Genomic DNA, 25,157 nt, shown 5'->3' on the forward strand with positions numbered 1-25,157 from the left:
ACCTCGGCAAAGGGTAAATGCAACGTGCTTGAGATAAAAATGCCTCCGATTTCCTTTAGGTCAGTGCATGGCATCCAAGTATCTATGTATTTATAACAAACGATAGGCCGGTAAGGCAACAAAAATCTTCTATTTGTAGGGTCAAATACATATCCGTACGGACCATTAATAAAAGCCTGGCTGGAATCTAGCCAACTGTATTTAGAATGTTCGCAGTTGTAGGTATATTTTGATTAAGCTGAGGCATTTTAAACCTAATTTTTCTACGAAAGAATGGTAACGTTGACTAATTAAAGATGTTTAATAAAATTCTAACCCGTTTTCCGGGCGTGTAATTTAGCGTAAGTAGTCGGCCTCGAGGAGGAATTCAATTACTTGCCTTCAATATCTTGGTGGAAAATGTTATACAAAGATTCTTTTCTTTCGCATCGATGAAAATTTGGAACGATCCATGCAGCTGATAGTTCTGCGGCGAACTTCGAATATTGCTATAGTATGTACCGTGGGCATTTTAAATTCGTTTTCAATCTACGGACGCCATCCAGTTTTCCAACTATTTTTGCGTCAAGGAAAATATGCTTTGATTTTTCCTGTGTGCATTCCGAAAGTTTTATTAAGTTATTGACAAAGCAAACTCATATTGATAGCTTTCGTTCGGCTAAGTCACCTGGTATAGTCGCCGACGTCACCATTTAAAAAATGTAATCAAAAATTAACTTGGTGTAAAGATTTTAGAATATGCTTTATAATTCATGTTTCTTTATAGGCCCGAAGGTTTAAAACATTCTGTGCTTGACTAATTCACAATTTCGAGATTGTAATATATACCTCAAAATAATATATTTTACAAGGCTTTATATAGTTATTCCTTATTTCTTATTTATAAAGAACATAAGACAAAAAGGATCTTAACTGAGATTTGTTTATATTAACGGATACATGAGACACGTCCGCGAACGACAGCATCTTTACGCGTAACATTTCAGCTTTCATTGTTTATCCTTGTTTTAGCTTCAAATAGATACGGGTAATTCACGTAATTTATTAGGGTTTTAATAATATAACTGCAATATATTTGTATATAACTACTATGAGGTCCGTAGAGTCCTTAAATCATAAACAAATTTTAAGAGTCTTGAGTCTTTGAATATTTGTGCTGGAAACGCCAGCGATCCCGCCAGCAGTGCACCTGGTTCCGTATTCTGGAAACATCTGCAGCGTAGGTGCGGCAACAGCCACCTACGTACCGCACACCCATATCCAGCCATTCCTGTATATACACTTCTACAGGCTCGCATTTATCCCTGTCAATCCACCTGGAAATTAAGTTTATGAACATTAACTTTTTAAGGCGCAGTGAAATCGAATGCCTTATATTTTAATGTCATTTTTATTAGCTCCTTTAAGATGATCGATTTGCTAAGGAAGTATGTCATTAACTTTTTAAAATATCTGTTACTGTTAAACCTTTATTCAGTAAGCAATAAATATTGTCAAAGAAATTCAACACTTGTTAAACCATGTTCCTAGTATAGAGTAACACACGACAAAACCCATAGTTACACGCGTATTTTTTTGCACAAAACTATATTTGCTACGGTGTAGTTACGGAAATTGAAATAAAAAAATTTAAAACATTTGTTTCAACCTACCCAATCTGTGGGTTGTACTTTTCGCCTGAGTTAGGATAAACAATTAATGGTATGGGATCGTTCGGCCGGTCGTCATTGATTCCCTTGAGTAATTTTCTAACGTACGACGGAGTACAGCAATTAACGCCGACCGCTACAAGCTGTTCAGGATTAAGGTTCCAACACTTTTTCGCTACCTTTTGAAAACTTTCACCGTGGGCGATGCTCTGGTCGTCCTGAAAATGTCGTTCTATTATCTGGCATCCACTCAAGTGGAATAATCGCGGTGACCTTTGACGTTATCGATAAACAAGTTACTGCATATTTCTCTATATAACAAGAAAAAATTGCACAATCATGTTTCCAAATACATAAGACGCTACCGTAATGTTTAAAGGAAATAAACGTTTTAAAAGCTTAAATACCTGCGACGAGACAAGTTTTACGAGCTGAGAAAATTTCAATTTGACGGGTAAGTATCCTACAGGCGACGGTAAGTACATAATAATTGATTAATGAACTCCTTCAGCGGGAAAGATATAACTTTGTAATGTTCAGCTGCATATATATGTATTCTATAATAAAACTTAATATCGGAGAAATTAGTCAGTCACAAGTATGCGCCAACTAAGAATGTTAATGTATTTTCTTATGATAAAATGAAAAGTAGAAGTGAGATAGAAAACTGTCGTAAAAAGTAATTCTAGTCCTCATTCCATTTTAGTTATTTTTCCATGATTTTGGGAATATTTTTTTATAATTATGCTATATTTTAACAGCAAAAAATTATAATAGAACTTTATTCCCGACAGAAATCTGGTTGTGACAAAATTGATCTGATCTTGTCCACATTTGAGAAACTGTGTTGTGGGCTATTACAAATGTTCTTTGGTACATGGTGAATATTCAAAACAATTTTTTTAAGAAAAAGTGACATGTTGCATCAAATTCAAACAAAAGTCTTATAAGACCTTTAATGTGACTAAAGTTTGAGTAGGTATGTGAATGGGTGTGTGTGCGTATAATATTTGTCTGTATTTATGTGTATAGTTGTTATAAGCGTGCGCTGTATCTGTAAGTTTTTGGAATCTTAGTAAACATTTCTTCTATTAATTTAAATGTATACCTATATTAATTTACCTTATCTGATATTACAAAGTTAGCTAAGTTAGTTAAATTGCGATGATTTTTCTGTTTATAAACATATTATGTAACTGAAAAGTCACAGGCTGAAATACAGTTAATACTAAGTTGGAAGCTTATGGAACATGTTCTTACGTAATCAATTAGTCATAAAAAATTTGTAACATTACCTTACAACTAAATGAAAGCCAAGCTTTCATACCAGGAAATTCTCGTAACAGTTCGCACAGCATTTCTGCCTCTTCCTGACAAGGGATGGTTTCCAACGCCAGCAGTTCCACTCCAGCTTCCACGAGTGCGCGAATCCGCGGTAAGTGCCATTCGCGCATTGACTGAAAAGAAGTACGCTTTTAATATAGTCCTCTTCAAGTACAATGGAGAATGGGCCAGGCATCTGCCACTACAGCATCTATGTATCAATTATTTTGTTTTACTGATGATTATTCCAATACAGCAGTTTGTGAACGTGTTTATAGAACAGGGGGCAAATGATCAGCAAGATCAGCTCAGCAACTAGTAGGTACTCTTGAAGGACCCTAGCTACTTCTAAATAGGGACTGATCACACAGATGTTGACAGGTCATGGTAGATTCTAATCGTATCTTCACAGATTTAGAGTTAAGATAAGTCCTTGCAACAATATAGCTGAAGAGACAATATTATTATGTCCTGGCTGACTGTTAATGGCTACGAAGGGTGCAACACTGAACAAATTGTAGTAAGGAACATAACAGAGACAAACTTCAAAGAAATAATGTTGAACAATAGCTTAAGTGTTTCTAAAATTTGCTGTAAAAATAATAGAAGAAGTTGTAAACAGAAATAAGTAGTACGCAATCATACTTGTTACAAATGCTATTTTGCTAATGATGATATCTTTACGCACACATGTTACTTAATACGTGATAGTGTGATTTTTAACCCTGTGTCGTAGAATAGACCACCATTCAAGCAACAATGTTTCTTTTGTGTCTTAACTACGGCAAACCGACATAACATGTAAATTGCATTTCAGCAGTGATATAATTCTGAGTGCTATTAAGGTGATCATTATTCCGTGCTTATTAAACAATTATAGTTTCAGCGTAATAGAATAAACAAGCGAGTGAAGAACGTGCTACGTTATAATTCCAGAACTGAATAGCATTCACAGTTCTTAAAACGTGAATACATTAAAGAACTCACTTAGACTTATTACTCTTGTATAAGCTTACCCTTTTCAAACACTGCTTAAACAAGCGAGATTATAAAATGATTCATTATTTTCAATTCATTTACAAAATATTCGGCGTAAAATGGTCTCGTAACGGTATTATTGTAGTTGAGGGATAACTACAAGGATTATGAAGTAAGTGTTAAATGCGAATATTAATGAATTTTCAAAAGGATTTTCACTCGGCGTAAAAGCGGCTTATAGATTTTTCCCAGTACGGAGCTAATTCCGTCCGAATTGAAACATAACTCGAATAAACACAAGTACTCTATCCGAATAAAAACGTGGATGAATTTGGCAAAATCTACAAACAGACTGTTAGATAACGCTAAGTATTAAAATGTTTAGTTAACTTAATAGAATTTTGATTTCTAAGAAGAATTATAGGTTTTCCAATTCAAAATAATAGTCTTAAATCCAAAAAAAACATCTTAATGTTTTGCGTTATTGCTTCAATTTATTTTAGTTAAATTAATTATAGCTTGGACGACCTCGCAATATATTTTTTAACATTACTTTTTTTTACTTGTAACACGATTGGCGACTGATTCGATCAAATTCTATTCTATCATATATATATATATATATATATGTAACAATATATCTATTGATATCACCTATGTTTGATAGGTGAAAGCGAAATCATACGTAGTGTATCCATTATAATAAGCAATACTTTCAAAAAAGTGTAGACTGTGTTTGAAAGGATTAAAGATTAAAAGAATCCCGTTAAGTGGTTTCATGTTTGCCTTATTCCATTTGTTCTCGTCTCCATTAATTAACTGTCCACCCCAGTCAAATAGCCCGAAAAAAGGAGGAATGGAAAGAGAGTTTTTCATATTGCCGATGTAAATTTTAATTTCCCGGCAACTTTATGACCCTCTTTACGATTTAGCCAACGCTTTCAACTTTTACTTCGCCGTTAGTATTCATGGTCCGTTCGAATAATATAAATTAAGGGTTTTTATTAACTTCTGTTGGACATGGGCTTTTTTTGTTTACCTTAAATAAGATTTGATTTACAAAAATGTAAAAAGAATATAGTACAGGCGAACGGGAAGAAGGCTCATCTAATCTAAGTGCCCATGGACACTCACATTGTCTATGGGCACTTAGATAAGCGCATTAGCGCACAGAAATTGAACGAGTTGCAATTTATCAATTTATTAAGGGCTACAAGTAGAAACATTTATATGGAAAAGTTTATTTTTATTAATAATTAGGAATCCATCCTCACTTTTACCATTACAACAAACTATATTATTATAAAAATAATCATTGAAATGATTTTATATAATGTACTGTAAGAGAAAAGGGGGTAAAAAAATGGACCAGCAAGAACCTCATTCCTTGACCTTTTCTTAACTCAAATCCGTTGGCGAAATTCGGTACTCACATTTTGCATACTCAACTACCTCTAGCGCCCGGACTATTATTATACGGATTTTTTTATTCGACTAAACAGCTATTAATGCGCAATGCGTTGCAATATAAAAAAAATAGTTAAATTATAATTAAAGTTTATTCCGAGGCAATTAAAATACTCATATTTGTTAGTTGTACCTATATTTATCATTCCTCGTTAGCGCAGCAATTTAGATCGTTCAAAGCCTAAAGGAGTTGCTAAAGTATTCGGAGAGGGATTTTAGGACTGTGTTTTGTGAGTTCTCAATCATGATCAAAACGATGCAGCCTAACCTAATGATTCAAAAAAGTCGTGGACGGATTAGGCGATTATAAAGTAGGTTCATTAGTAATAATAATAAATAATTATAAAAACTTTATTCATGACAAAGGGTCTGTGACAGAATTCATATTACGTGGTACATGTATAAATTAGTTAAAAAAAAGATGATAATAGTAATAAATTTAGTGTTACAAATGAAGTGAATGAGTGAGTGTGTGAATAGGTGTGTATGCGCATGTATTTGAGAGTGTAGTTACTAGAGTGTAGGTACTGAAAGTTGTTATGATCGTGTACTATGTCTGTGTTAGTTTATGAAACCTCAAAGTCATACCAAGATATGTAGTAATGCCTCTGTTGATTCGAAATCCAACTTGGCTAGTGTAGTTTCTATGTGACTTGCTAGTTTATATCTGGATAGTTTTACGATCTCAGAATCCATACATTATTATTATTTCTTATAAAGGAAGGGGCCCCTAAATGCAAAGGAGCGTTGACCAAACACAGTCCTTCGTATTGGCGTTGCGTAGTTTACGGAATGTATTGTTAAAGACACTATGTTTATCCTGGACATAATATAAAGTTTTGACCGAACAAAATATACCAATTTAGAAATAGTTCGTAGTAATATCAGTTATATTATCCAAAAGTTCTGTTTTATTTAAAAACATTCTTAAGTAAAATAAACCTTCTCTTATATGTGATATAAATGATTTCGTACAGTTATGAAGTTATAAGGGGATCGATTGTGTGAACTTGTTTTATTTAATTTCTGATATCGTGCATTGACCAGTAACATTGAACACTGATAATATTATTGTCAATACAATTATTTACGAGTAGAGTGATATGGTAATGTGTCTGCAAATATCCGTAGATAAAAATAATTAAGCATCACTTTTACATTGGAATGAATTTTTTCGTTTAGTAAAAGTGATTTTTCATGCATTTCTCTGACATTACTTCCGGGATCTGTATGTGCAACTGCTATAATTGAATACGTGTAACATTACAGCCTTAAGTTGTCTGTATACAAAAACTCGATTATTTAAAAGAGAGACAGAACTGATAGTAAATAGGTTTATTTTTGACGTGACAACTTCGATTAACGCCGGCTGCACGCACAAAAAAGCATGTAACATTGTCACGTTACGCTAATTGTCCCGTGGCGCTCATTGTCCCGTTACGCTTGCGCTGTATCTATCTCCCTTCCACTCGATTGGCCTATGCGTCCGAGGATTCACTAATTTATTTCCATACAAAATAGTGATAATTACATAATAAATTAAATATGAGCGGAGATAGTATTCAATTTGACGTCGATACGTAAGCTTTTTACGTCATTTCTCTATACAGTTAGTTAGATATTGTCATTAACAGACAGAAACAGTACATGCCGCTTGTAGAAATTCATTAAATAAATTAGGATCGCGTAAACTCAGTCTAGACATGTATAATAGTCTTGTACAACATTTGTTTTCGCTGGAATTTTTATAAAGTTAATTTTTAATAGCAAAGGCCGTAAACCTCCCGAAAAATAGCTTAGAGAAAGCTATGTCTAATTTAATTAAGTCTTATCATTAATTTGGCCAGATGAAATAACCAACGCCGAGTGAAATGAGACTGTAAAGCTAGAATATTCTAAGAGTTTTACTAATAAGAGACTATACCCATCAGGGTTCGGGCCGCTGTAAGTGTCACTTTACTTCCCTAATCGATCTATCCGCATTGCAGCCATATAGCTGTGAAGCTCTTAATTTGATAGTATGGGATAGTTCTTACCTGTACTGTAGTGGTGTCGGCGTAGCTGCCATCATATTCAGATCCGTCGTGAAGGTGTGCCCCATACGGCCCCACAGAACCCACAACTATGGGTGCGTGATCTGCGTAAATAAATTTAAATTATTCTTAACTTTACCAAAGAGTATTTATTCGAGATATTCTTTCATACATTTGTAACTAAATTTTTTTTTTACATAAACCATTTAATATAACAGGTGTAAATATCTCTTTGAAATTCAGATCAAAGAGATTGTTAATTGACGTTCGACAGATTGATAGAACTTTGACATTTGTTTTGTAGTTTATGATTACATCTTGAATCGTTTAACTTAATAATAGGGACCAAAAAATACTATTGAACACTGATAATACACTCTTTCGGTAAGAAGTAATCGAAAATTGTGTAAATAAATTGTTTTGAAGATATTTCATTTAAATTGATATATCACTAACTACACCTTATACAAGTATAACCATTATTAAAAAGAGTATCTTCAAGGCTATATACGTAATTAACTTCTAAAACTTGAAGGAGTTGATATTCACTCCATTTCTCAATATATAAAAAAATCAGTGGCACTACAACCTCTTTAGGTCTGAGCCTCAGATTTCTGTATCTGTTTCATGATAATTTTTTAAATCTAATAGGCAAGTAAGTGATCAGCCTCCAGTGCCTGACACACGCCGTCGACTTTTTGGGTCTAAGACATGTCGGTTTCCTCACGATGTTTCCCTTCAGCGTTCGAGCGAATATTAAATGCGCACATAGAAAGAAAGTCTATTGGTGCGCAGCCGGGAATCGAACCCATGACCTCAGGGATGAGAGTCGCTGCTCTCTATATATAGGAATTTATATATTGTTCTTATTTTAAATCAATGAATTTTCATTGTGACCTAAATAACTGGTACCTATGTTTAGGTCAGTCCATTACCTCACATTTCAACTACACGGTACATTTCTAAATTATGAGTAAAGTTGATGGTTATTCGCAATTCGCACTTTCCGCCGCAGTATCATAACAAATACTGTAACCCTTGCAAAGTGTAATTAATGCGAGCCTGCAACCTCCCGCAGGGCTACCGACCCGGGCTTTGTTCACTAAATGTTAACATTCTTGAAATTTTCATGATAAGATTTATTAATTCTTTTTTGTATACGTAATGTATTAAAAGTATTAACAATCTGAGTTATTACAATGAAATAATAATATTATAAACAAATATTAAAAGTACCTACTTGTGTTTAAATGGTATCTTGATAAGTAGAACAGTACGTACTATCCTCCAATAGCGATACTAGTTTCGACGTTTGTATACAATTTCGATGAGATCTCTGAATATCAGCATGCGACTCTCATCCCTGAGGTCGTAGGTTCGATCCCCGGCTATGCACCAATGGACTTTCTTTCTATGTGCTCATTTAACATTCTCTCGAACGGTGCAGGAACACATCGGTAGGCAACCGGCTTGCCTTAGACCCAAAAGTCAACGGCGTGTGTCAGGCACAGGAGGCTACCTACTTGCCGATTAGATTAAGAAACGATCATGAAACAGATATCTGAGGCACAGACCTAAAAAGGTTGTAGCGACACTGTTTTATTTTATACGATCGAGTTGAACAAAAACTATTCAAAGTTATAGAATACCGGTTCTAGTTTGTAAGTTCTCGTGTTATTTGTTTTATCTTACTCATAATTATGTTTAATTTATCATTAAATGATTTTGTTTTGTACGAATTGTTATCTAATGTAAATACCTGTTTGTATATATTCTTCATATTCCTCCATATATAAATCACGTGCCTTTTTCGCCAGTTCTGCAGCTCGCTTTATGAGATCATATCCTTCCTCAGCTGTGACTCCCAGGTGCTCCACGAATCCGTCGACAGACGCTTGGTATGTGTTTGTTATTATCAAGTGAGCCCCAGCTGCAATTATAATATGCTAAATCAATTATGCAATGCAATGAGTTATAGCAGCGATTACGACCATCTACGTTCTTAGTTAATTGACTTGTAATATAATTCCTTTAAGCGCCTCTGCTGTATTATATTTAACATATTTCACGTTTAAGAAGTACAAAATAGTTTGCGTAAGATTGGATAGAAAATAAAACTAAAAACAGAGGCGTAGACATTCCTTCTTATTAAAAATAAAACATTTAGACTTTTATGACTGTTAGTTTGGGATTTGTAATTATATTTATTTATAAAATATTTTGGTGTAAAAATTGGGTAATTTTAAGATGGCCAGAATGTCTACAAATTAGGAAGAACGAGTTGGTTTTAGTGGGTCACCGTGATGAGCTGTCACGTTGTCTTGGGTTTGATCGAGCTTAACACACCCATATGCCGATATTCAAGGCACTTCAGATGACAAAATAGGTCCTCCTTTAGTTCCTAGTACAAGGCATTTAAACTAATCATAATAATTATTAAGAATAAATTTTATTTTATTTTAATAAAAGATTATTTAAATAGTAAAATATCTGAAACGTTTACGGTGTTGTGTTTAAAAAACTACCCTTATTTTTGGTCAATACACAGTACACACGCAAGTAATTTAAATAAGACTTCCTACGTGAATATAAACACGAATTTATTACATTATATAACTCAACGTTTAAATTCATGTAGTAATGGGAGTCAAAGATTAAAAAAAAACATATCTTCATATCGTAAATCTGTCCAAAATTCGACAAGCTTCCATAGTTCGTATCGAAACTAACACTATAAATTGTTGTTAATTTTAGTTGGACAGCGTTATTTGTGAGCAGGCTGCGGCTAAGAGTTTAAACAATTAATGTTATTAAAACTTTGTGAGCGATATGATCCTGAGGGCGTGCTGGAAAACTCTTATAACAAGTCGCAAGTCAAGTTTTTCTAAGAATAAACGTCATCAAAGCAACTTAACTTAAACCCTTCCAATACCTACGTCATAAAAGCTACAAATGCTTTGAAAAATCGTAATTTGTGAAGTGCTTTTATAGGGCTGACAATATATCAAGGTAGACTATCTGTGTGTATCTCCGTGGTACTTGACTTCTCTAATTATAAAATAATAATATCTACTCCAACCATTCAGTAAAAAACATTACATTGAATCTTTATACGCTTAAAATATTAAAGAAGTTTGCATCAATGTTTGCTTGGATAAGGAAACCAGCTTGTCTGTCAGACATGACAGAACTTGTGTAAAGAAATATTATAACCAAACAATCACTCCGTACTACCGACTCTCCGACATCGTATTATATCATATGTTAAATTAAAATTAGGTTATATTTGACCCAACCAAAGTTTCCGCTACAGCGCATAAGAAATTCTTGTTAAGTTGAAGGAATTAATTATGTACTAAATGGATGCGGCTCCAATGGAAACGTATTAAAGAGACAGAGTGATTAATGGCACCCGCCTTGTTTCGGAGCTCAAACTGTATTTTAGAACAGACGCGTATTACAAATATTGTCTTTTGCAATATCTTTTACATATTGAAATTGTTATCTATAAATTTGTTTGCCCAAGAATATAATCGACTTGCAAAATGCACAAGTATTTGAAAATGTTTCTTATTAATTTTAGTCACGCTAATGTTGCACACTTAAAACAATAATGATGAAAATGTGTATATAAACATATAAGTTAAGATTACCGTTTTTATGAAGAATGGTTCCGATATAAATAAGAGAATTACAGGCGATTTTGACATCTCAATCATAAGATTGGTCCACAGTCGGAGAATTCATCCATATAAAAACACATCGAATTAAGTTCGATTCTTTGATATCATCATCGTATACAACTGTATTTCTTCATTTGGATAAACCTAACTTATTTTTGGTCTATTAATATACTTACTTATGTTTTCTGTTTCATATATCTATGTAATCTGCTTTGGCTTTGTATATTGTCTAAGTGTTTTGTCTTATAATATGTATGTTAGCTGTAAGATTAGTAATAAATACAAAAAAACTATTCTAATCTATAATACTAAATAAAATGTATAGTTATATTCCTGCGACTGCTTATAACTTCAAGTGTACGCATTAACTAGGTATATCATCTCTATCTACCGAGGGATCCAACAAGTGTGTTGGTGGGCCTGCATATAGCACCACGATGTTATTAAAAAATTGTTACGGCTATCAAACTATTTAGTCACCTTCCTAGAAGTTGTAGAACACCGCCGTGTTATGCTTGCAAGGAGATGATAATTTTTTTAAAGGCAAGATGCCTGGGAGAGTATTTAGACCATAAGTTTTGACAACAATTATAAATAACTTAACTTTTCTTATTATTACAATAATTAATATGACATTTGAATCCTTTTTTATATAGCTGATTGTGGGTTTTTAAAATAATAAATCAATTTGTATGTACCACTTTCTTTGCAAATAAACGATTTAATATTATTACTATAAATACAATGTAGAACCACAATACAATCATTAGTACTTATGACATTATTATCCTACTTTCCGCAGTGTAGAGAGGGGAAAAGCAAGGCAGTAGGTATGCCTCCTGGGAGTTATTTGTAGACACTTTTCAGCTTTCCTTATGAAAAGAAACTGTTCGTTTTGTGGTGAAAGGCTTTCAGAGGACGATGACATGAGACGGGGTCGTACCTACTTATGTCGCTGATGCAGGGATTACATGCTAGCAACTTACGATTTCTTACATAATTATGTTTATTCACCACAGATGCTTACAAAAAGTGAGGATCGTTTTTACAGATATCTCTCATAGTGGAATGAGTTTCTCACAATGTCAAACAAAAATCTGTAAAAAAAACAGCTCGGTTGATTTAAAGTTTAAATGTAACTAGTACAAAAATATATCTGATAGCTATATCTCAAAAACAAGAGCTGCTATAGAAAAAATGAAATATTTATAATCAGCGATCTCATGTTAATTATCAACAGACATAAAATTCCATGCAACATAAAATAGTTTTTTTTGTTCCTTTGTCTAATTACACTTAAACAGTTTAGTTAAAATACGAAAATATTTAAAATACACACATTTTTAAGTGAAAATTTACTTTATTTGCCGTGCAATGCAAAATAAATGAGATTTAGATATACATAAAATATAATATTTGCCCACAAAAGCTCCAACCTCAGTTTCAAGTTATATCATACTCGCAGGTATGTCAAAATTATTTTCCCCAAATTACTAAATCAAAATCGTAAGCAATGTAATCTTTTAGTTATTCATATAAACTGTAACTAAAATAATAAATTATCGTTGTACCTATTTGTAATAGTATTAAAAAAGGTTAGTGTTTCACAATATTGGTGAAAAGTCATTGAACCCTCAAATGTTTTATTATCTTATTCACGTATTATTATTAAATTAAGGTTTCTAATTCACGCAAACACTGTGTAGATTTATTATATTTGTAGCGAAATTTTGAATGAATATTGTATGCCAAGGACACTTGAGCGTAATTGTAATAATGTTTTTATCTAATCTGATTTGTCGTCAAAGTCGATAGTCACACCAATTACGTATCTTATAAGAGGATTTATTTTGGTATCACTTTAATTTTTCATTGTATTAAATCATGATGTTCCTTTACCTTAATAGTCGTAAGTAATAATGATTCTATTTCATTGATATATAAACTTTGGGTTTTTAAGTCGATAATTAAAACTTCAGCGAGAGTCTGCTGGCTGTTTTTAATAGAACAAGGGGCAAGTGTTCAGGGGTCTCACCGCCCATGTACACTAACAAGGTTCGTGAGTGCGTTGTAAGGACCAAAGGACTAAGTTTAATTGGCTCGGAAATACCTCGTCGGGTATCTGGTTTTCTATAGTGATACTCGAGAAAAAGTGCCTTAAATGCTCAAATGTGGACGGACATCGAGCTGCTAAGTGCCGAATAGCAGTTAAGGAAACTATAACACTAATTATTACATTTGCTTATATATGTTTAAGGCCCTATTACAGCACGAATTGCTGTGTCAGTGTCTCGGGGTGGACTGCGGTGCGCAGTGGAGAGGCGCGTCGCGTCGGCCCGTAATAACAATTAGTTATGTAAAACATTAAATGAATGTAATTTTATCATTTTTTTTTTCTGAAATGGATTACTTGGCTTGCGATTTAATATATCGTGTAAATTTCAAAATTATGTTCTATATACATTTTCGTCATAAAATGAATTCAAAGTGTTAAAAATTTAGTATGTTTTGATTTTTTTTCTATCGAGCGAAGTTATTTAAATCGTGTATCGATCTTTCAAAATGGATACATAAACTACTCAACTCCACCATATATTTTTTCCATTCGCCCTACTTCAAGAAACGATGAGGAAAAATGGAAAGTGACAATGTACTTTTTTGGAGTTTAGCGATAGGATAGGTCCTTAAGTTTTATTTAAATTAAAGCAAAAAACATCTGTATGTAATCCGAAATAATTATTGTTTTGCGAAGTTTCGTTATGGGTGTTAACCGCCCAAATATGATGACAGCATCTTTGCTAAGCTCAATAGAAAGTGAAATATACGTCGCTTTATAAATGGCAACACGCCTCATACAATCTGTCATACACTTGATTGCCTGGAAATTCATTTCGTATCTCTAAGAAGAGAACGCAATTACACCGTTGTATCTACAGAGGACTTATTGAATGTAGGTGTGTCAATTACCTACGTGAGCTTCAACATATTAAAGCTAGAAAGTGACGCCATATTTTATTGTAGAAAGGGAACGTCTAATATATTGCTTCGTTTCGAGCCCGTGAATGTTTATTATATATATAATACGTATTACTTGTATAGGAAAAATGATGTTATATTGTGTAATTAATAAAATAATTTTAACACTTTCCTTTTAAGCAATTCGTTGTAAAAACCAAATTACTAGACATAATAATTCAAAAACCTCATGTAAATATCGGATAGACTTATCTATTGACTGTAGGCGAATAGAAATGTTACTGAAAGGTTTTTATCTCATAGCGAGTGTGAAATTAAAACTGACTATAGCATATGGAGGTCGGAGGAAATTTAAGTTATCGCTAAATGAATCGTTAAATTTATATCACATGTAAAACTAACACAGCAATGAGTAAACTATAACTAATAGTTAGGCAGCTGGTGAGCATTTAGGTATATGATTTGCACAAGTTTCACAGAGGTAGATTGCAGTTTACGTCAGTACGAATTGATTTGGTCGCGTTTTCGCGTTACAGCCGATTGAAGTTGCTTAAAAAAGGGGGGATATTAAATCATTTGCACATGAATGCCTTTGGGGTGGACACAAACATCTTGGAAACGAAGAAAATCTTAGATCCCTGGATGTCTGCCTCTACGAATTTTTGTGTTGACAGGATGACTATGATCATCAGCCCCAGAGGCAGAAATGTGCACATAATATCACCCACCTTTTTTTTAACATTTTTGAAACGCTGTAAATTGACAAGGCAGCGTCACCATGGTGGCAGACGAGGTCCTTCATGTTTCTTAGGGTATAATTATCACTATCAATAACGTCTGCCATGTGTCCTGATCTTATAGAAATTTTGCTCGCCAGCTACCTAACTAAGTGTTAATACATGTAAATCAATCACAAATGAAACGATAGGTATTTAAACAACCGGAAGGTATGTGGTTGTTTAAATACCTATCCAAAGAGACGAAGCCGTATAAAGATGTGAATTGAGACCTACAATCCTCAGCAATTCAGCGCTAATAAGTATATACACTATACAGGGCGTCCTAAAGCTAAAGCTATGGGACATGAAGGGAAAGTACCTTAAATATCGTAGATAGGGTATTTTACTGAAAGGACTTTATGTTATTTTTTAAAGTTACTAATTGTGCTTTCAAAGATTTTCTAAAAATTACTTGCGTCGTCTGTGTTTCGAACCGACTTAAATGTAAAAATAGCCTATTTTTATGATGCCAATCGAAAGAATGGCTAAAAACTAATAACTCTTCTTAAGTAACATAGTATTTTAAAAGAAAGGAACAGCGTGAAATTAATCATTTTAATCAAATTAAAAACATTATCTATCGTATTTGGCCTAAAGAAAATTCCCAACGAGTCACTGAAACGAAACCAATTGCGTTTTTCACTCAACCGTTGGTGCTTGTGCTTTTTCGAAATACAACTTAAACATATAGAATTATATAATGTAATAATTAAATTATTACAGTTCACAAATCAGTAAGCAGTATAATTTGGATATTAATACAAAGGTATTACTTACATACCGAATGACTGGACTAAGCCCTACATTAATAACATCGCATTTCCGTTCTGACAATTAGTTAATATAAGTAATCATTTGCGCTGTAATTACTAGGGAATTATAGTTAAGCACATTATTCTAGTTTAGATATATTATTTAACATTTCTATAAAAGAAACCTTTAATAAACTGATAGCTAATGAACGACCTTTCAAGGCGCTTTTAATGAAATATGTACTCGTTTGAGTCCTGGGCATAAAATTTGAACTAATTAGTAATCTTATTATTATTTTTATCTACTTTATTTTATGGTAATGTTCTGAAATTAACATTAGCCCCTGACATAATCAGAAGGTCCTGGATTTGGGTCCCGTTGTATCAGTAATTGTTTTGGGTCAAACACAGCAGGCCAGCCCAAAATGATAAAACGATATGTCAAAAGACTCATTTTGGGGGACACAAATTAAATTGTGCGTTGTGGGCTTAGTAACAAAGAACAATTTTGGACTCTAATTAAAATAAGCTTTGTAGATAGTTTTTGGTGTACGTAAGAATCAATAAAATTTGAATCAATGTCGTCTTAAGAAAATTATATAACCTAAGAACTGCTGAACAAGTTTGTAGTTGATGGCGAGTTAAAAAATTGTTTTATCTTTAGTAAATCAAGCTCTAGCGAGCACAGAACTTAAGCTAACTTTAATTATTCCAGATAATTTTGTGCAGCTCGTGAAAAAGGCTGCAAATTAACATTACACTATTTGTTAATTGGAAATAATAATATGGAATCATTTATTTATTCTATTCAGTAAATATATACTACAATTAAACTTTGAAATAATTTTTCCATGATGTCAAAACCAAATACGTTTGACATTGACATGCGGAAGTCATACTTAGCGCATCATTGATTCTGAATCTTTTTTTTTTTATGGCTCTGGCACGATTTGTGCATTAGCCAGCGTCAAGTATAGGATTTATTTTTTTATAATTCGTGCTTATCTTTAAAAATTCGACCGTGTCCTCCATGTACGGTTCAGGCACTCCCCCGGTACCGCACAACCCTCCCAAAGGCCGAGAACAAATTTAAATTAATTTAAAACTTGCCCTCGAACCGGGAATCGAACCCGGTACCCCTCACCTAGCTGCCACTTAATAAGACCGCTAGGCTATTTCTGAATCTTAAGCCGAGTCTTTGGAAACATTATTTTAGTTAAGTTTAATTTTAGTATATATTTAGCAAGCACATTTATATCTCATCGATATATCAGATATAATTGTGGGCCTGCCTGCATTATTTTATATTTTATTTATGCTTCAATTTCAGACACGATAAAACCATTTTATTACAAAGACAAAATCATAGAAATAGGTTCACAGATTACAAGCACACTATAGACTATAGACTCACCGCGTAGAAAATCAAGATGTGCATTGACAACTTCGTTAGGATGTGTGTGAAGGAATCGGGCACTCCATAGAGGATCGCCGTCAATAACGTGACCAACGTGACAAGAGAGCTGAGTCGAGAATCCGCCGTCCAAGACCACTATCTGCGGTGGTTCCACGTCATCTGAAGCTGGCGGGGGCATTCTTCTGCAATCAAACGGAATTTTCTTACATATACGTATAGATGAAAACTTATCAGTTACATATTTTCATCTTAATCTTTCGTTTAGATCACCGAAAATGTTATGTAAAATATCTGATGTTTTATTTCCCCCAAATCTTAGCGTAACAACTCAGGGTACATTAAAAGGTAGTTCTTGGAAAACCTGTAACTATGATTGTTTGGCTCCATAAATTATAATATGTAGACGTTAAATATAACAATGGTAACATTTTTATTGTATGTTTGTTAAATCTATGTTTTTGGTTGGTGATGTTTCTGTACGTTAATAAAGCTTTTTATAAAAAAAAATTGTGGCGTTTAAAATAATTAGGTACCAATATAGTCAAGTCAGAGATTGAAGCAAAACTGAACTTTTGCCCATGGGGATTTCTAATCTACTAATTAAAAAAGATAAAAAATATTATAAGGATCTGATAAGGTTAGGATAGAGAAATAGTGCTACAACTGTTAATTATAAAAGGTCTGGGCCTTAGATTTTCTGCATTCTGTGCCTGACACACTTCGTCGAGTTTTTGTGGCTAAGATATGCCAGTTTGCTCACGATATGCCAGTTTCTTTCACCGTACGATTGAGTATTAAAAGTACACATGGACCGAAATTCCATTGTTGCAAAGCCGGGGTTCAAAGCTACCACCTCTGAGATGATAGTCTCACGCTAGAGCCCCCAGGACAACACTAGGATAGAATAAACGTTGTGTATAAATGGGTATAAAGAAATCTAAGCTATAAAAAATTCAATAGAGAATTTTCCCATACAAATTACATTTATAATAGTATTTTAACGGTTTCTTATTCATTTGTTGCGCTACATAGCACAAATTTAACTTTGTATTTCTTATTATAAGTTTTTCACAATATTAAATATTCAACAAAACATTTTTTTCTGCGTTATAAAAATTACAAACACTCAATAATGAATTTTATAGACAAACTAGAACTAGAAAAAGTCTGTATGCGGTAAGAATGGTGAATCTTATACGTTAGATTCCGCAGAGGGGTTCAGGAGTGAATGGTGTCAGGTCAGAATGTTGAGTGAATCTTGAGTTCAGGACACAAGTGGCCGTGGAGTGTAGCAGAATATTGTATGCAGGCACGCTGCATATGCCTAATGCATACAACACTTTTGTGTTACGAACTTTATTGAGCGTGTATGAACTTGTAAGGAAACTGACTGGATGGTCTAGTGATTAGCATGTTCGCCATGACGCTACGGGTTCTAAAATAATACTTAATTTTTCTCTAGAAGTTGGTGTTTGAATATCCCCGTACCTTGGATGAGCATTTAATGCTTATCTACTACATACATCATACTACTCAAGTAGTATGAGAGTTATGGAATAGCAGCAGCGGCTTGTGAATAATAATACTAATAGGCGCATTAGTATTATTATTCACGAGCTGTACCGTACACACTAGAGGAATAATATAACTAATGTACATTTGCTGTTTAGGATTATTTAATAATAGAATTAGGTAATTTTAAATTCCTAAAATTGAACTATTCCTTCTATGAATAAGAGTCTTATATATTTTTTAGAATTTATTGTTAACAGATAACTTGTAATCAATGTAATTTTGTCTTATTTCTGCCTTTATTTATAATTAATATATTGGTTATTTCCATTCGTTACTAGTCAATAGTACTACCATGATTGTAATTTGTCATATATATAATAAACATATTACACAGACCAGAGCTGACAAAAAAAAACGTGTAAAACTTACGAATAATTTAGCTCACTAAGGTGGGATTGATTTATTTTGATAAAGCTTCTTTTAAATTTGACAAATATGTAAATGATCCTAATCCTTGGTATTGATTTGACTCCAGTTCAAGCAATTTGTACGACTCAAAACTTAGCGATTAAAAAGAGTGGCGGAGAGTTTCTTGCCCGCTCTACGCCCTTGACTTGCGAACTGTTACTAAATGTAAATTTAGAATCAATTTAACATCTTTTCTGTTGACGTTTATAAGTGTACTTGTTTACCTATATGAATAAAGTTATTTCGAGTTTGATTCCCGGCGAAACTGTTTTAGGTCGCATGGCACGGCAAAATTTATATTGAGACAACCAAGTTACCCATAACTGACCAGCCATGGTGAATGTCATGGAAGGGGATGAAGCGATAGAGGTATGTCAGGACCGTAGCAGGAGATCCGTGATCCCTGCCTACTAGTTCGGGAAAAAAGCGTGAACAAAAAAATATGCAATTTTATTTAAATATCCCATTTTTTATTCTAATATTTAAAGTGTGTTTATGTCTAAACTTGACGTTTTTTTAGTTTTAAAAAAGTTAAAAATGAGCCGGTTACAAAAATGAGACCATCGTGCAACGGATTTATTTAAGAGTCCCATGGGAGGTATAACATTTTCGCGTGAAGGGTGAATTTTCAACCTCACAATAGCGCGATGCTAGGGCAGAATTTACAACTAAGACGTAATTTTCCGTCATTTTTCAAAGAAAAAAAAGAATGTTATATATATTTTTGTGATTGTTGGTATTTTGTAAAATAGTTTTAGTTATTCTCGACTATGAGTGTGTTTGAACCTCGGCTATACGTGTTCTTTTTTTCTTTATTAATTAGTACACACAGTTAATATCGTGAGAAAATAGACAGAGCAGGCAGGGTTTCATGAAAAAAATTAGACGTACGGAGATTTCTTAAACATGTTATGTTCACATACACTCCCAATTTTCACAACAAAGTGCACATTACATATTAGCATCGCTTGATGGAGTAAACTTATGTACATTGTACATATGTACATAAGTTAGGTACGGTAGAATATAATTAAAACAATCTTATTAGAAACAACAAATTGTGCATGATCTTTGCTATACCATATATATAATTAATCACGATTACAAAAGTTTATTACATTAGTTACATGTCTTAATGGAGTATACCCTGAAGTATTAGCCGTATTAGCCGTACTAACAAAACTTTAATTAAGTAATTAATTAATTAAAATATATTTATAGCAAATAGAGCGATATAATTTTGCAGCTTAAACAATGTTTTTTTTTTTAATAAATAATTACAGTATTTAATACACAAATACAGTATTTACAATTTTCTTTACCTATAAAGTAATAATAAAAATAATTAAAAAATAAATAAAATGAAAATCAAAACAAATTTAAAAAGTTTGGTCCCTGTGGCAGTAAAATTAATTTGTTTCCATATTTTATTTAAACAATTAAATAAAGGACATGGAAACAAACGAGAGTTTATTGCCAGTTCTTCTCTTCCGTTCTACGCTATTGATTTGAGAACTGAAACTAAATGTAAAGTTAGAAGCATTTCATATACATTTCTTTTTTTTGACGATCGTAAGTGTACAATGTGTTACCTACATGATTAAATGATTTTTGAATTTTGAACGAAAAAAGGCAGTCATCATTGCCTATGGACACTCATTTTAGTAGGTACGTTGCCGGCCTTTGAGGGAGAAGCAAGTTTAATTTTGCTAGAATGAAATCAATGTAAATAACTACGTTATGGTTTAATAATAAATATTCAAAATAACTATTACAAAATTGTCATAATTGAACGCGTTAATCCAGTATTTTTGTTACATTAACACTATCGAAATTAAGTGATTATTAAGTGTGGTAACAAAATTGACAGGCAATGATGAACAACGTGTCATAGTGTAACAAGCGACCTACAAATGTCCAATCCATTAAACGGCATGCGTTTACATAGGCTTACATTGTTTTACTTGATATACACGACTAAGTTAGAACTTTTGAACTTTAATATTGGCCACATGAGACCCTTCTATCCTCTTCCATAAAAACACTTTTAAGTTGGCCATAGTTAGCCTCGTTAACGGAAGACTTTCTTTGTATATGTCACCGTAAAATTTTAAAAATCGTTAGATTGTAATCTATCTCGCGAGATTGTAAACTGTCGAATGATTGTGAACCTCAACGAACTGCTTACAATTTAACGTATTATTATTCGGTAGATTGTAAATTACAATCTTAAAATTGTCAACTGTCCGAAGGTTGTCCCTGGAGATGAAGGAAGATGTTTTAATTTCTAGGAAACATCTTTTTAGTTCAATAAAAATAACTACTGTAATAAATATTGAGTTGATCGTAGCGGGGTGAAAATTAGGGGTTGTATGTATTTTTGTAAGCTGTATCATAAAAAAATAAAAACAAAAAAATTCTCTAAAAAATAAAAATATTTTTTTTGGGGTTGGTCGCCCCTTATCACTTAGATGTTTGAAAGATAGATAGTAGCCGATTCTCAGACTTACTGAATATGCATAAAAAAATGTCATAAGAATCGGTCGAGCCGTTTCGGAGGAGTATGGGAACGAACATTGTGATACGAGAATTTTATATATATAGAAATTGCTATTAATTTGTTACAAAAATGTAGTTTTTTATGGTGATTGGTGAGTTATTAATTCTACGTTGATATTACGGTCTCACGAGGTCTGCATTTCGGAGCGAGTAAATGTTGTATCAACCTTCACACGTATCATAATCGACGATTAACCATGGTTAGTCGTGATCTCTCTTTCCTCTTTATATGTTTGTTCCTTTTTATTTCAAATAGTATTGACCTGACTACAATGCAGTATAAAAATCTTAAAAAAATAAAATCAATCAGTGGCGCTACAACCTTTTTAGGTCTGGGCCTCAGATTTCTGTACCTGTTTTATGAACGTTTGTCAGTCTAATAGGCAAGTGATCAAGCAGCCTGAGAACCGCCGTCGACTTTTAGGGTCTAAGGCAAGCCGGCTTCCTCACGCTGTTGTCCTTCCTTGAATGTTAATGCGCACATAGACAGAAAGTCCATTGACGCACAGCCGTGGATCGAACCTACGACCTCATGAGTCACACGCTCAAGCCACTAGGCCAACACTGCTGCATTAAAAAACTTAACCCACTTAAAAAAGAATTCTGCAAAAATGTAGCACTCATTTTGTTTTGATCCAGTTGCCAAAGGTTGTTCGGTACTCCGTTCATTCGTTAATTAGTCACATGAAATGAATACAGCTTTCTTCAGAATAATGCGATCAGTATCATTAGGCTTCGTAGACGGAAGACGAAGGGAGCATCACAAAGGCTGCTATTAATTATAACGGGTAGGTAGGGTCATAAAATTCCTCCCAGTGCAAAGCCGTCGACATTTGTTGAGCAAAGAATGGATATTGTAGATTGTTTATTCGTATGTATATGTTGCTTTCGAATCAAAGAAAGCTGTAACTGAATTTTTAGTTCTAATTTATAACTAGATAAATCAAAGTTTTCGTTTTGGTGGGATTTACTGAGGCGTGTAATGTTGTCATTTAAGCATTGTACAGTACCTCAAAACACTGTTGTTTTAAACCTACGTAGCATAGTATATGTTGTATTTGTATATTTATATATAGGCGAAAGATAGAGAAAAGGGGAGTGGTCTGGAGAAGGCTTTTACTCGTGAAGAGGTTCTACTACCAAGGATTGACTGGGACTATGTTCATTTATTTATATATTTTTAAGTCACATTTTAAATAAAAAATTTAATTATTTTTATTTGTAATTGTTAATGAAATATAAAAAAAACATTTTGTTTTGTTTATAATAACAATTTGCTTGCATAAATGATTGTTTTTTTGCCAACAGCCTTTTATATAGAAGCAAGACGACGGCTCATTGGTCTAGTGGTTAGTACCCCTGACTGCGAATCCATGGGTCCTGGGTTCGATCTCCGGCTGAGATAAACATCGATGTGATGAGCATTTGGTGTTGTGCTGAAGTCTTGGTTGTTAAAATATGTATTTATATGTGTTAGGTCTATGTATAATATGTATATATATCCGTTGCCTAGTACCCATAACGCAAGCTTCACCAGCTTAGCATGGGACTAGGTCAATTGGTGTGAATTGTCAATTGTCAAGATCAATTTCTATTTTATTTTGTTATAATTATAATATTAAAGTTGTAGGATAAAATAATAAAGGGATTGTATTGCGCGCGCGCTCAAGACTGAATAACGACTTCTTTTTGACTGTCAGATAAATAACATCCATAAAATTAAATATAAAAAGTTCAGCTGGACGATGAATAATTCACTGTTTATTATTAATATAATAGTAAAACCATTATTTGCCCTGGATATGACAAAAACAGGTTTATGCTCTTGACAACTCTTCGTATTTAAAAAATTCCATTAGCATGTTGGGACCGGAGCCATAAACGTAAGTGTTTGAAAATTCTTTTCACCGTAAAATTCTTGAATGACAAAAATGTTAAAGACGTCGTAATTGAACATAAATCAGTGTGCGAAAAAGTTGGGGAGCTTAATTCTGAAATGGTGGCGTCTTAGCTCGAAGAAATATTGTTTTTGGTGACAACAATATATTTAAGTGACTCGACATCCACCTGAGCACGAAGGGATATGGTGAAGGCTGCTTACATCTTTCATAAATTCTATCATTTTTTATAAATATAAGTAATTTTTGAAGTTATACTTCTTTAGGCGCGTTATGAAAAATTGATGAGAGTGAAATTTTACGATGCGCGCGCACCGTGACACAAAATTAACAGAATGAAGTTGGCCACGGAAGATGCTACGGCATTGGACATAATTTAAAAACAACATTCGAATAATAAAATAATTTATGTTACATTTAATGTAAGAGAATAAATAAATATTTATTTAATTTTTCAAATGTAAACTGAACTTTATTGACTATAATGACTCCTTTTCCAGTCTTTGATTATTTAATTGTAATTAATTATTTGCATGCAATCAAAAACTATTTTTAATAATGCTAAAGAAGTATAAATTCTTACGCGCGTACATAATAAGTACACGCACCCTTTTTTATCATACTAGCTGATCCGGCCAACGTCGTTTTGCTATATATATTATTTCTAGGAACCATTTTGTTAAGTCAATAAAAAAACTATCTACTATAATAAAAAATAGGGTTTGATCGTAGAGAGGTAAAAATTAAGGGTTGTATGTATTTTTATATGATTTATCATAAAAAAATAAAAAAATAAAAAACATTTTTTTTGAGATGGACTTTATCACTTTGGGGTTTGAAAGATAGATAGTAGCCGATTCTCAGACTTACTGAATATGCATTAAAAAATTTCGGAGGAGTATATAGGAGGGAACAAACATTGTGACACGAGAATTTTATATATTAGATAAGAATTTATAATCTTAATTTTATTAATGTAACTAAACATAACAAACAAATATACAGTATTTTAAATTTTGTTCACCTACATAGTAATAATAAAAATAAATAAAAAGAAAATTGAAACAAATTTAAAAAGTTTGATCCCTGTGAATGAAAGTGTAGTTTGGATTTTAATGAAAGTACAATTTGAATATTTCGTACACATTTCTAAATGTGTAATAAATGGTTTGAAAACTGACTTCGAATACTTTAAACTTGATTATATTATTTAAACAGTATCGTTGTACACAACGCGTGTGGGAATCAAGGTCATTAACGGAATAACACAGTCGATCTTATTTTCGTCGCGGGTAGGAATTTTATTAAAAAAATACGAAACATTTCTCTAACATTATTATTGAATTTAAATATCACTATCGATATATATAGACTGTGAATGCAATGACATTTAACACAGTCAACAGATTATTCTAAGCGTGCAACATCGTACAAATTTAAATAACTTATAACTATATATTTTAAAGTTGAAAGTCGATTAACGATATGCCTGGAAGTTTTTAAATAAAATACTCACAGCGAGTGGATTTTTTTCTTTATCTATATAGAAATTTCTTCATCGACACGCGCTATTCACATGTACACGGTCGCACGTTGTTGTAACCACAATACTACACTGACACTGGCAAGTGGCCACTGAGATTAAACGCTACTTGGCTAA

General features: G+C 33.0%; 1 protein-coding gene across 1 annotated transcript; it reads right to left on the reverse strand.

Moving 5' to 3' along the window:
• Positions 1 to 1,026: 1,026 nt before the first annotated feature.
• LOC125056960 (homocysteine S-methyltransferase YbgG-like) lies at positions 1,027 to 25,157 on the reverse strand. Its single transcript, XM_047660342.1, has 7 exons — positions 25,014 to 25,157; positions 17,055 to 17,239; positions 9,210 to 9,380; positions 7,454 to 7,554; positions 2,945 to 3,106; positions 1,653 to 1,867; positions 1,027 to 1,316 (listed from the first exon to the last, which is right to left on the reverse strand). The coding sequence occupies exons 2-7, from the start codon at positions 17,233 to 17,235 to the stop codon at positions 1,127 to 1,129; spliced, it is 1,020 nt and encodes a 339-aa protein (XP_047516298.1). The 5' UTR covers positions 17,236 to 17,239; positions 25,014 to 25,157; the 3' UTR covers positions 1,027 to 1,126.

The sequence above is a fragment of the Pieris napi genome, chromosome 15, assembly GCF_905475465.1.
Source record: "Pieris napi chromosome 15, ilPieNapi1.2, whole genome shotgun sequence".
Classification (NCBI taxonomy): Eukaryota; Metazoa; Arthropoda; class Insecta; order Lepidoptera; family Pieridae; genus Pieris; species Pieris napi.